This window comes from Mesoplodon mirus (genome assembly GCF_964341445.2).
Source record: "Mesoplodon mirus genome assembly, chromosome: 11".
NCBI classification, from domain to species: domain Eukaryota; kingdom Metazoa; phylum Chordata; class Mammalia; order Artiodactyla; family Ziphiidae; genus Mesoplodon; species Mesoplodon mirus.
The window spans coordinates 61,610,457-61,622,973 of record NC_138987.1 but is presented as its reverse complement, the minus strand read 5'-3'; the positions used below and the strand labels follow the sequence as shown (position 1 = coordinate 61,622,973).

General features: G+C 52.4%; 2 protein-coding genes across 4 annotated transcripts in view; one reads left to right on the top strand and one right to left on the bottom strand.

Moving 5' to 3' along the window:
• MARS1 (methionyl-tRNA synthetase 1) overlaps positions 1 to 1,316 on the bottom strand; it is an 18,684-nt gene extending 17,368 nt beyond the window's left edge. The window contains exons 1-3 of the mRNA XM_082635232.1: positions 1,166 to 1,316; positions 250 to 340; positions 11 to 89 (exon numbers count right to left, since the gene is read on the bottom strand). Of these exons, the coding sequence (XP_082491358.1) occupies positions 11 to 89; positions 250 to 340; positions 1,166 to 1,274 (279 nt within the window). The 5' untranslated portion in view covers positions 1,275 to 1,316. The remainder of the gene's footprint in view (positions 1 to 10; positions 90 to 249; positions 341 to 1,165) is intronic.
• On the top strand, positions 362 to 12,517 carry ARHGAP9 (Rho GTPase activating protein 9). 3 transcript variants are annotated; one of them, XM_082635233.1, is made up of 19 exons: positions 362 to 742; positions 5,158 to 5,225; positions 5,536 to 5,869; positions 6,144 to 6,367; positions 7,328 to 7,552; positions 7,739 to 7,852; positions 8,051 to 8,155; positions 8,385 to 8,446; positions 8,575 to 8,665; positions 8,879 to 8,974; positions 9,119 to 9,217; positions 9,441 to 9,582; positions 9,691 to 9,798; positions 10,143 to 10,241; positions 10,413 to 10,490; positions 10,638 to 10,691; positions 10,940 to 11,074; positions 11,427 to 11,532; positions 12,167 to 12,517. In XM_082635233.1, exons 1-19 carry the CDS (start codon positions 733 to 735, stop codon positions 12,336 to 12,338), a joined length of 2,322 nt encoding a protein of 773 aa, XP_082491359.1. In that variant the 5' UTR covers positions 362 to 732; the 3' UTR covers positions 12,339 to 12,517. The 3 variants fall into 3 exon arrangements, with proteins under 3 accessions (XP_082491359.1, XP_082491360.1, XP_082491361.1); XM_082635234.1 differs by having other exon boundaries at positions 372 to 834; positions 5,792 to 5,869; XM_082635235.1 differs by lacking the exons at positions 362 to 742; positions 5,158 to 5,225; positions 5,536 to 5,869; positions 6,144 to 6,367 and adding an exon at positions 7,190 to 7,224.

Below are 12,517 nucleotides of genomic sequence, written 5' to 3'. Positions count from 1 at the left end.
TCAGTCCTACCTGCAGCTCTGTCGCTTCCCATTCCAGCCACTGGTTGGTGAGGTCATCTTGCTCCCAGCCAGATAACAGAAAGAAGTATCTACCCAGGGAGAGAGCAACAGAGGTAGCATTAAAGGGGCCCATTTGTCTAGCCCATTTCTCACCCCCCAGTGAAACAGTGGTTATAAACAAGGCTACACAGAGGACAATAATCCCTGATTCTATTCAGTCACCTCCCTGCATCAAGGACCAGTACTGACCGACAGATTGCACTGGTGGAGAAGAGGTAGTTGCCACTATCCAGTTGCAAGACAGGAACCTTAGGCCGGGTCAGGAACGGGACCACACACTCTGACCCGGGAGAGGAAGACGGGTGAAAAACAGAGAAAAGAAAAGAAATGCTTTGTCAACTTAGAAGGACAACTTCCCGGGGGGTGGGGAAGTGGGGGGGGATGGGCAGTCTCACGGAGAGGGTCCAGGATAGGACCACTGAAAGGGGGTGGGTCCAGAATGAACTGGAGAGACCAGCAGGTGTTCAGCTGAGACAGCCAGCTGGAAACAACAGATGGGGACTGCAGTGAGGAGGTGGTGGTACTGGGGTAGTGCTGCAGCCAAGAAGTGGAACAACTGAAAGTAATTAGAATATCTGAGAATGATCTGAGCTACAGCGGGAGAACAAATTAAGAGAACTGGGAGGACTGACAAGAGAACCGCTTAAGAGTCACCCAAACAGATGGCTGGGAATGAGAAGAGGTAAACCGAAGAGAGTATGTGTGTCTCTGTGTGCTTAGGAGAGGAAAGCAGGGTTTCCTAAGAACGACAAAGGAGAACCTGGTGGTTATCATGTGAGTGACGTGGGGCGGGGGGGGGGGGTGTTGCCTGATAGGCGTGGGAGAAGGTTGGAAAAGGGAAAGAGGTTCACTGGAGTGAGGCGAGGTCCTGGAAGAGGAAGGAGGGGAGGCAAGAGAAGGGTACACTGAGGGTAATTAAGGGAAGTGACGGATGAAAGGTACGACTGGGAAGGAAGAGGGGATGGGGTGCCCAAGGATAATGCGGGAGATGGTTGACGGGAGTGCGTGGGCGGGGCGGGGTTGACGAAGACAACTGTAGGGTGGTCGTCGGCGTGTTTTCCGTCCCGCCCGGCTCATTCACCGCCCACCAGCACCAGCAGACTACCTTCCGGGCCTACAGTGCTGATGAGCAGCTCCGCTCTGCCCTGGGCCCTCCCGGCCGCGGCCAGCACGGGCAGGCTCCCCGGGGCGCCCTCGCTCACGAACAACCTCATTTCGCCGTGGATCTGATGCAACCGGAACCGGTCTCCAGCCGGTGGAATGTACGACCGCCGCAAGGCACGCCGGGAAATGGAGTTCCGAATGTGGCCTTTCCCCCGGCCAGACTCCCGGAAAGTAGACTATTTCTCCCATCATGCAACACTAGGAAACAGGAAAAGAGTGTCATAGAGATGGAGGGGCAGTAGATGCTGTGCCAGAGCAGCACTTTTTTGGTGGGAGGGCCGAGGAGACCTTTACGTGTGGGGCTCGGCGCGCTTTAATCCTGTAACGCAGCCCAAGGGCGGTGACGCAAACCGAGGCCCCCAGTCATCTTGCTGAAGTGGCGATGTCATGACAGCGGCTATTCGCAATGGCTGACTCTCGATTCGAGTTCATAAGAATCAGAGTTTTAGAGTTGAGAGTTATGATAAACTTACGTTAGTGACACAATGAAAATTAGGGTACATATCTTATTAACAAAAAAGAATGTGACTATTAAATATTGATTTAATACCATTCTGAAGCGCATATGCAGCCAGACAATCTCATTAAAGGGAAGGGAGCATGTAAAGGAAAGAGGTAAGTTGAGACGGAGTAAGAAGGCTAAGAGTTTGTCAATAAGTATACGTTATTCAAGGAAGCACGTATCAGTAATTGAGAAAGGGACCCTTCTTAATCATCTTTGTATACGTTTAAGATTAATTAATACCTAATTGTACTTATGAGCTGAGGTACAGAGAGGTTACTTTGTGCTATACAATGCATTGAAGATACGATTATTCACAAAATAGATATAGGCTTCTGCCTTAGCGGAGCTCACAGACTTCCTGGGAAGTCAGAAAGTCAAATAACCTTTAAAGTGTCATGAAAGTTATAATGTGGGAATGTAAAGTCTGCTGTAGGGTCTCCTAGTTAGGGCCCCTACATGACTCTAAGGGGTTAAAAGAGGCCTTCTGTGCAAATGGCCTTTCAACTGAGATCTAGCTGAAGAGTAAGAGTTAGCCTGGTGGAGGTTGGTAGGAGTGGGGAGAGGAAGTGTTTCAGGCAGAGGAAACAACTTATGCAAAGGACCAGAGACCTCAATGCTCTTTAGGAATGTGAGGAATTAGTATGTGGCTGGAGTATGGAGTTTGTGGTGGGGAGTGTGAAAACACTGGCCTAAAAGGAGAAAGTCTCTGTAAACCACACTGTAAAATTTGGACTTTACTCTGAGGAAGATGGGAAGCCTTTGAATGGTTAAGTCAGGGGAGTGGCAGGCCATTTTTATGTTTTAGAAGCATCACTCTGGCTTCTGTGCCAGGAATGGACTGGAGAGGAGTAGAACTATATGCAAGGAGACTAGTTCAAAGATCATATTATCTGGGCTAAAAAGGGCGGTAGTTGTAGGGGTTAAAGGAAGTAGACAGGTTGGAAAGATTTAGTGATCAATTAAATGTGAGTGGTGAGGAAACAAGAGAAATTAAGGTTGGCTGCCAGGTTTCTGGCATGGGCAATTGGGTACATCCTCTATGTGCTCCAACAGATGATAGTATTTCCCCTATCACAGTGATTATCACACTGTATTTTAATTGTTATGAGAGGGCCTCTTTTTTTGCGAAATCTTAGCTCCCCAACCACGGATGGAACCCATTCCCCCTGCAGTGGAAGAGCTGAGTCCTAACCACTGGACCACCAGGGAATTCCCCAAGAGAGGGCATCTTAATTGACAATGCCTAGCACACGGTCTTTGCCCTGGCACGTATGGTAGTAAGCATTCAATAAATGTTTATAAATTTAAATTTAACTTGGGAGTTCCCTGGTGGCCTAGGTTTTAGTATTCCGGGCTTTCACTGCCATGGCTCGGGTTCAATCCCTGGTTGGGGAACTGAGATCCCTCAAGCAGCATGGTGCAGCCAAAAAAGAAAATAAATAAATAGGGACTTCCCTGGTGGTGCAGTGGTTAAGAATCTACCTGCCGATGCAGGGGACACGGGTCCGAGCCCTGGTCCGGGAAGATCCCACATGCTGCGGAGCAACTAAGCCCGTATGCCACAACTACTGAGCCTGCGCTCTAGAGCCTGTGAGCCACAACTACTGAAGCCTGCGTGCCTAGAGCCCCTGCCCCGCAACAAAGAGAAGCCACTGCAGTGAGAAGCCTGTGCACTGCAACGAAGACCCAATGCAGCCAAAAATGAATAAATAAATTTATTTATTTAAATAAATAAGTATATTTAACTTAATGGTTGTACTAGAAGAGAAACAGATTTGGGGGGGAAGCTGACAAGTTCAGTTCAGAACATACTATGTTTGTAGTGCCTGTGAAAAACCCAAGTGGAGTTTTTCAGTGGACAATGGATTAGACTGGAGCTCCAGAGAAAGATCTGGACCATAGATATGGTGCCAGCAACGTATGGAGGTCATTTGAGCTGGGGAGAGAATAAGATCACCTATGGTGTATAGAATGCAAAGGGTACAGGATCTCAGACAGACTTCTGGAGTTTAAGAAGCAAGCAAAGTCCTTCCTTATGCAACGGAGAAGGAACTGCTGAAAAGGTCAACTGTGTTGGCTGTTGCTGAGATGTCAAGGAACATAAGGACTGCAGAGTGTCCCTGCAAAGTTAGGGGTGACCCTATGAGGAGTGAGCTTGCAAAGGTGAGGGAGTGAGGGGAGAGGAAATGGAGACCCCCGTGTGTAGGCAACCTTCTCAAGAGGTTTGTAAGAAGGAAGACAGAGATAGGGTGGCAACTGGAGAGTACAGTAAAAGGAAGTTTGTCTAAAGATGGGAGAGACTTGGATATGTTTGAAAGCTAATGGTAAGGAGCCAATAAAGAGGAAAAGCATAAAGTGCAGGAGAGATGGCAGGGAAGGCAGAAGAGGATGAGATTTGAGCACTTAACAAACACCAGATGAATGGATAAATGAATAAAGTTGGTCACTATTTTGGAAGTGGAAAGGGAGAGTTGAGAGGTAAGGTTCTCCACAAGTTGAAAACACAGCAAACTAAGGAAGACATCACTGAGACAGAATCCCAATACTGGCAGCCCGGGCCTCAAATCACGTGTCAGGGGAGGAGAGCTGGCTCTCTGATGTCACCAAGGGGATGGGGCACTCCCTACCCCACATCTCCAAAGCCAGACAGAAATCCTCACATCTTGCAGTGGAGAGACTGAGAGAAGGGGAAGAGAGGCGTGGTCAGGTAAGGAGGAAGCACAGGTGTGGGGTTTAAAGCTCTGGCAACCGGACAGCGGAGGTCAGTTCCCACCTTCCACCAGGGAGAAGCTAACATTAGTCCCCCGTTCACCCCCATAAGCTGTCAAAGCATCCTGTACTACTTGTCCATAGTCCCTGATTCAATTGTAATTAATAAATTTATTATGTCATCAGTTAAGGTCTGTCATTAAGCTTTAAGAAGGCAAAGGCTATGTCTATCTCCTTCCCTTCTCTTATCTCCAGTAGCTGACACTGTTCTTTTCACGCAGGGGGTGCTCAGCCAATCCTTGTTAAGAACATGAATGAATGAACCCACACACTAAATGGTCCCACCCAAGAGGCTTATGTACAGAGGATCATATCAAGGCTGCTCAACTCCCCAAAACACATCCTAAATTGAGAGGATGGTATTTTCACCTCTTCCTCAAACTCTGAACCCCTCTGTGTTTCTCCCAGCCACTTTCTCTTTCTCTCCAATTTGGTCTTAGTATTTCTCTGGCTCTGTTTCTCTGTCTTTATGTTTTTTTGAATCTGCACAGGAAGCACGCAGTTTTAGGTCTGAGGTGATTGGCAATAGAAACATTGGTGCTTGTGTAAATTTAATAAAGGGTCACACATTTTTGTATCTTTGTCATTCATTAACTCCTGTCTCTTTGCCTGTGTTCTGTCTCAGACCTGATTCTTTCTCCTCATCTTCTTGTGTCCAGCTCAAGAGTCCCACCACCACCCAGGACCAGCTCCTCTTGTCCCTGGATCTTCTGATTGGCCCCAGAAGGTACTTGGAGGAAAATCACCCAGCGAGACCCCCTCCTCTGATTTCCTGCCTTGCTGGTCTCGAAGCCCTGCTGACCACATCCTCTCTCACCTTACTTACATACTTCCTCATTAGTCACATCAGCCAGGACTTCTCAGCCCCCAAAACCTGTTACTGACCCCCACTCAGGCCCTCTGCCTTACCCTCTCCTCTTACCCCAGGCTCTCTATTCTTCCCTTCTACCCCACACTGCTCTTAGAACCATGTCTCTCTGCCTGCAAGAAGCCACTCCTGTCCTTTTCTGGATCTCCCTCACCCCTTTTTCCCATAGGTGACAGTACCGACGACAGTGCTATCGAGCTGGTGGTGGCCAAGTACCCGGGGAAACCTAGGGCTGGGGCCCCGGAGCCCTTCTCGGGGATCCCAGCTCTGTGCCCTGTATGCCTTCACTTACACTGGGGCAGATGGCCGGCAGGTGTCTCTGGCTGAAGGGGACAGGTTCCTACTGCTTCAAAAGACCAACTCAGACTGGTGGTTGGTAAGGCGCCTGGGAACACCCTCCACCTCTCGCCCCATCTTCATCCCAGCTGCCTACATGACAGAGGAATTCAACCCTTCCCAGAGCCCAACAGCCATCACCCCCAGCCAAACCCTCTGGACTCCTGGTGAGTAAGTCCTCCCCCATCACCTTCCTACCTCCCTGGCTTCTGGGAATTATTGGGAAGATCCCCTTCCCCGAAGCTTTTGCTAATCCTCTAGTCCTACCCTTCATCCCCACCATGGTGTCCCTATCGCCTCTCCTTCCTAGTCTCAAGCCTTCTAGATCTCATGTAATTTTCTACCTGCTCTTGTCTTCCCTGTGAGCCCCCAAGATCAGGGACCCAGCCAAGACCCATGGGGGGACCCTGCCCCCAACTCTTCCCATTTTTCTGTTTCCAGGGCCAAAGTTATTTCCTGGCTCCCTGGAGGAGATGCACCTGTATCAGGAAACCCCAGGCAGAGCCCAGGCTACATCTGAGCAGCCTCCTCCTCTTCCCCCTAAATTGTGTAGAAGTATCAGTGTTAGCAACTTGAGGCCAAGCCTCCTGAAGCCCTTCCAGGAAGGACCAAGTAGAAGATCCCTTTCCCAGGAAGACTTGCTGACAGACATCGATGCAAACATGGTGAGTCACAGTGCTTCTTCTGAGCAGTCAGTCAACAGACATTTACTGCTGGGCTTAGTTCTAGGCACATTAGCAAACAGGACAGACAGAATCTCTGCCCTCAAGGGATTCCCATGGGGGTGATGAACACATAAATAAGACAGCCCTTGGTACTAATAAGCGCTACCAAGAAGCTAAATGTGGTGGAGGATGAATGAAGTGGTCTAGGAATGCATCTCTGAGGACATGACATTTAGTTGAATCTGAATAAGGAGAGACAGCTCTGAAACAAATGAGATGAGAAGGAATTCTCGCTGAGGGACAGCAAGTAGCAAAGATCCTGAGGGTACGTGGAACCTGGAAAATGATAGAGGGACTGAAAGGCCAGCTTAGCTTTGCTTTTCTCTCTCAGCCTCTTGACTCCTGGCCCAGGGCAGGGTTTTTTGCTGTGTCCTGTCTTGCTAGTTCAGGTCACCAGCAAGTTTCCTCTAGAGATGGAACTCCCTTGATCTTCCTGAAGATTCAGCCCCTCCCCTCTCTCTTACTTACTAGTGGGTGAAAAATGGCCCCTCCTCTCTCACACTCCGCTAGCAGGGGTCTCTGACCCTTCTCTGTCTCCTTTTACTCTGGAGGATGTGAGGGTGGGACGCTCCTCTCGACCCCTCCCTCCACGCACACAGAAAGCCTGTTCCCCTTTCTTGAGGTCCTCTGGTGGGGGTGGGGTGGGGGAGGAGGGAAGTTGGCAACAGGAAGTGAGGAAAAAAGCAAAGACCGTGAGGGAGGGAGTCAAAAAAAAAAAAAAAAAAAAAAAAAAAACCAGCTGCAGGAGACTAGGGTTTCTTCCTCAGTACCTGGGTCACCCCAGCCAGGAGGTGGTGGTGAGAAAATGGTGGGGGAGAGAGGAGGAGTTGGTTAGGAGAGAGAAGATCGGGGAGGGGCACAGGGAGAATAACTACTTCTTTCTTCCCCCTTTCCTTGCAGGCAAGACCCCAGACCTTCATGTCAGAGCCCCCTGTGTACTGCAACCTGGTGGACCTTCGCCGCTGTCCCCGGTCCCCACCCACAAGCCCTGCATGTCCCCCGCTGCAGAGGCTGGACGCCTGGGAGCAGCACTTGGACCCCAACTCTGGACGCTGCTTCTACATAAATTCGCTGACTGGCTGCAAATCCTGGAAGCCTCCACGCCACACTCGCACCCGAGAGATGGTGAGACCTTCCCTCCTGCTTGTCCCTGTCCCTTCAATCTCCTCCTTTCCCCTACTGATCCCCAAAGTAGTATGTTTTCTCACTGGGACTCTCAGGAGATCAGACAAATCAAAAAATTGTTATGAAGGGTGTTGAGAGCCGATTGAGGTGGCATCTGGATGGAGTTTTTCCTTTCCCTCTCCCCAGAACCCTGGCTCCATGGAGGGGCCACAGACCATGAATAAGGACAACGGTGTCCTGCAACCTCAGGCAAAGGACTCAGAATCTGGCACAGGGACGCCAGGACTTTTCGACTCCCAGGTGAGATCCCTCCCTCCTCCTGATCACATGCAGGAAAAGCCATCGTTTTAGACTTTCTCTTTTATGCAAGACATTCTTCTTCAGTACCCCACCACACCCCCTGACTCACACACCCACATCCGCACCCCTCTTCCCCCTACAGCCTGGGACTCCGAAGTTAAAGTTTCCTCCACCTGTTTCTCCAATCCCCTCCCCCAGGGTTCACCCTCCCTCTGCAGACGCGCCTCCCAGCTCGACCCCTCAGACCAGCCTTCAGCTCTGCAGTCCCCTCGGCCCCTGCCGCAGGTCCTGGACGACCCCCATGTAAGTCTCCCGTTTCCTTGTGACGCCAAGATCCTCCCTGCCCAGCCCCCAGTTCTTGCTCCTTCAGAAAGGTCTTCCTCTTTCTGAGCGTTCTCTGGGTATCCTCTCTTACCGAACACCGCCCACTCAACTTTAAAGGACCTCACTCCTGGGAGATCCCCTGGGGAAAGCCATGGTGACTGTGGGGGGCGCTGGGTGGCTTATTGATACCTCGCTTTCCTCTTGCCAGGAGGTGGAAAGGTCGGGCATGCTCAACATGACCAAGATCGCCCAGGGCGGCCGCAAGCTCCGGTGAGAACTGGGAACACAGCAGGGGCGGGGACTGTCGGATTCCGCGGGTAGCGCCAAGTGTTGGGCCCTCCCCGACGCCAATGTAAATGACCTCTGCACTATTATCACTGCCCCCGCCGCCCCTGCAGGAAGAACTGGGGCCCATCTTGGGTAGTACTCGCGGGTAACAGCCTGGTGTTCTACCGAGAGCCACCGCTGACCGCCCCCTGCACCGTCTGGGTGAGTGTGAGGGAGGGGAGCAGCGGGGGGCACGAGGGGTTCCGGCACAACTACTACCGGCCTCAGGCCTACGGGGGGGGGAGGGGGAGGGGAGGCGGGGAGGGCATGTCGAGAGGAAGGAGCGCAGCCTCCCGTGTCCTCGCAGTCCACCGGGTGAGAGGGAGGCCGTGAGGGCAACAGCGCCGTGGCCTCAGTTTCTCCCCGAATTGCCAGGGACCAGCGGGTAGCCGACCCGAAAGCAGCGTGGACCTGCGCGGGGCCGCCCTGGCCCACGGCCGCCAGCTGTCCAGCCGCCGCAACGTTCTACACGTGAGCGCTCTCTCCCGCTCATCCCCGAAGCCCCGCCCGGCCCGAGGGTGCGCCCCCAGTTTCCCTCACGGGTCTCCCGCTGGGCCTCCCTGCTCTTTAGGCTCCTTCCCGCTGACTCAAGCCCTTTCCCCGCGGGCCCCTCAGATCCGCACGGTCCCCGGCCATGAGTTCCTGCTGCAGTCAGACCACGAGGCCGAGCTACGCGCCTGGCACCGCGCACTGCGGGCAGTCATCGAGCGCCTGGTGAGATGGGTGGGAGGTGTCAGGACAGTGACCCGGGAGCGGCTCGGGCGGGCAGAAGGAGAAGGAACTGTAGGATGTGGGGTGGTGAGGGACAAGGTGGCAGGTAGAGCCCTGGGGTGGGCCTGGGATGTGTGGGACCCCAGCAGCCGGCAAGGGGGGTGCAGATTTCTCTCCTAGCTCTCTTCCAACCTCTGATTCGGCCCATCTTGCTGTGCGGATATAGGATCGAGAGAACCCCCTGGAGCTGCGTCTGTCCGGTTCGGGACCTGCGGAGCTGGGGGAACTGAGCGCGGGGGAGGACGAAGAAGTGGAGTCCGAGCCGGTGTCCAAGCCACTGCTGCGGATCAGCGGCCGTCGGAGCTCCAGTTAAGGGGCAGGCCTGGTGGGCGGGGTGTGGGGGCTTTTCCCCGCTACTCGGAGCCGGAGCTGCAGTCGCGACTGCTCTCATGCTCAGATTCCACTTGCTTCCGCAGGTCGGTGTCCGGAAGGAGCTGAGCAGAACCGAGTACGAAACAAACTAAAGCGGCTTATCGCAAAGAGACCACCCTTGCAAACCCTGCAGGAGCGGGGTCTGCTCCGAGGTGAGATGGGCTGGGCCACCTAGCACCCTTCTTCGTGCCTGCTTTAGTGTTTTTGCAAGCACTTTTATTTACATCCCGGATCTCAGCATCAGCCCATTTCATGGATGAGAAAACTTCAGCGAGGTTCAGAGTAGAGCTTCCCAGAACTAGATCAGCAGTCTTCTGAGACCACTGCTTTTCCCCCCTGCTACTGATTGTTGGGGGGAGGGGGTATACTTCCTTGCCCAGACCTGGAACAGGCAGGCAGGAGAGCCAGCCCAACTTTGGGGTGAAGACCCGTGCTAGAAAGAGCTTTCATGGGTGACGCTGTCACTGGCTCCCCACCTCACTCTGTGCCTCCCCAGACCAGGTGTTCGGCTGCCAGTTGGAATCACTGTGCCAGCGGGAAGGGGACACCGTGCCCAGCTTTGTGCGGCTCTGCGTTGCTGCTGTGGATAAGAGAGGTCACTTTCCCAGAGACCCCAGAATCTCCCCTTCTAACAGGCCAAGGCCCAGAACTCCCCACCTCCCCCATCCTCGTCTTCCTTCTGCCCTTTTGCACTCTACCCTCAGATCCCTCACCAGCACACACTTTAGAGCAAGAATCCTTATCTGCTCCCTGCCTTATCTTCTAGGTCTAAATGTGGATGGCATTTACCGGGTGAGCGGGAACTTGGCAGTGGTCCAGAAACTTCGCTTCTTGGTGGACAGAGGTGAGGTGGCTGTGGGCAGGTGTGGTACTAAGAACTTCATGTATCAGAATCACAGGTGGTTCTGAGTGAGGGAGCTGGCAGAAAAGGGACGTCTTCTGTCTGGAGCTACATGTCTTAATGCTTGATCTCTTCTTATACATGTTGCAGAGCGGGCGATCACCTCCGATGGGAGATATGTGTTCCCAGAACAGCCAGGACAAGGTACTTACATGAAGGGCCCCTCAGACCTTTAAAAGTCACCCACATCATCCCTGCTCCCCATGGATTCCCCCGTGTCCTGCTTCTGGGGGGTTGTCCCCATCCTGATCTCTGCCGTCTTGCCCCACTGTGGACCCCTTAGGCATTCCTGAGGTCTGCCCTAACTGAATCTTTTCCCAAACTCCTGATCTCTCAGTTTCTGGGTCCCTCTGACCATTTCTGAGCCCCTCTGTACCTCCTTCTCCTTCCAGAAGGCCGATTAGATTTGGACAGTGCTGAGTGGGATGACATTCATGTGATCACTGGAGCCCTGAAGCTTTTTCTCAGGGAGCTACCCCAGCCTCTGGTGCCCCCACTGCTGCTGCCCCATTTCCGTGCTGCCCTTGGTAAAGGATGGGAGCTTTGGGCAATACTCTTGATATGGGGTGGAGGGGAAGAGGGGGAGCATGAGTGATAAAGAATAGAGTAGAGGTTCCCTTATACTCTTATGTCCCATTCTGAGCACAGAGATGGAAGATAACTTTCAACTAATGTGCCAACTCCAGTTGTTTTTTTGGTGAGTGTTTAGAGGGCTGAGTTTAAAAGAATTCTAAGGTTGCAGTTGGGCTCAGCAAAAAAGAAACCTGTGATAGATTAATGATGTCTTCACCGAGCATGGGAAAGAGTAGTGAGTTTACCCACCCCGCCCTAGCACCTTCCCTAACCTCACTCCCATGCCCTTCCCATCACTCTCTCTAGCACTCTCTGAATCAGAACAGCGCCTCTCTCAAATACAAGAATTAATAAGCTCAATGCCGAAGCCCAACCATGACACTCTACAGTACCTCCTGGAGCATTTATGCAGGTCAGGAAGACTGAACATCCTTGTTCATGTTGGGAGGGGGTGGGATGGGGCCTGCAGCTGGGACTCTGTGTTCAGATGGGGTGAAGGTAGGGAAACACCTAAGTTTAGTGGGTGATGGAGGAAATAAGCAACCTCTGTGCAGAGCACATATTACCAGAGTCAAAGCCTTTTTGCTCAGTCAGCAACAAATGGAGAACTGGGGACCAAGACAAACCCAGGGATGCTGCGAGAGAAATAAGGAAAATCTCACCCTCTCCCTTCCCTCTGCTTCTTTGTCTTTCACTGGGACAGTAGGGATGACTTATTTGGTGGAGTTGGGCCTGGGCAGTGACCTCTGAGAGAGCATAGCCATTTGAATTAAAACCTCCCAAATTGTGAGCAGAGAGGACTCTAGGGGCAGTCTCTGAAGTTGGGAAGAGGTGGGTGTATCCTAGGTTGTATCTTCAAGTTGTATCCTGAAGGCTTCTCCATTGGTTTCATCTCCATCCCCCTGGAGGCTCTCTCCTTGATTTTCTTCAGCCACCGCATGGAGGGATCCCAAAGTGAACTCTTCCTCAAACCTCTGAAAGGTTAGATTTATTTGCAGCGGCAAAGCTGCTGCCCTATGGCCCTGTCTCTTGGCCTTTGCCCACAGGGTGATAGCACACTCAGACAAGAACCGCATGACCTCCCACAACCTGGGAATTGTGTTTGGACCAACCCTATTTCGACCGGAGCAGGAGACATCTGACCCAGCGGCCCATGCCCTCTACCCTGGGCAGCTCGTCCAGCTGATGCTCACCGACTTCACCAGCCTCTTCCGCTGACTGGGGCAAGGAAGAAGAGAAAATGTGTTTCCGGTAATTTCTGTTGGATAGCCTTTGGTGGGGGTTGTTCTGCTTTGAGGATATCCCTTTAAATCCTGTGTCTACCAGATGACTGTCTCCATCTTTGTGAGTCTGACCTGAGGGGTTGGGAAAGGGTGAGGAAGCTTCTCTAAAGAGGG

Bases quoted from the DNA above. Each gene is read 5' to 3' on its own strand.
- ARHGAP9 (XM_082635233.1), top strand. The intron at 10,242-10,412 runs GTCACTTTCCCA...CTTATCTTCTAG, and splicing joins TGCTGCTGTGGATAAGAGAG to GTCTAAATGTGGATGGCATT. The intron at 10,692-10,939 runs GTACTTACATGA...TTCTCCTTCCAG, and splicing joins CCCAGAACAGCCAGGACAAG to AAGGCCGATTAGATTTGGAC.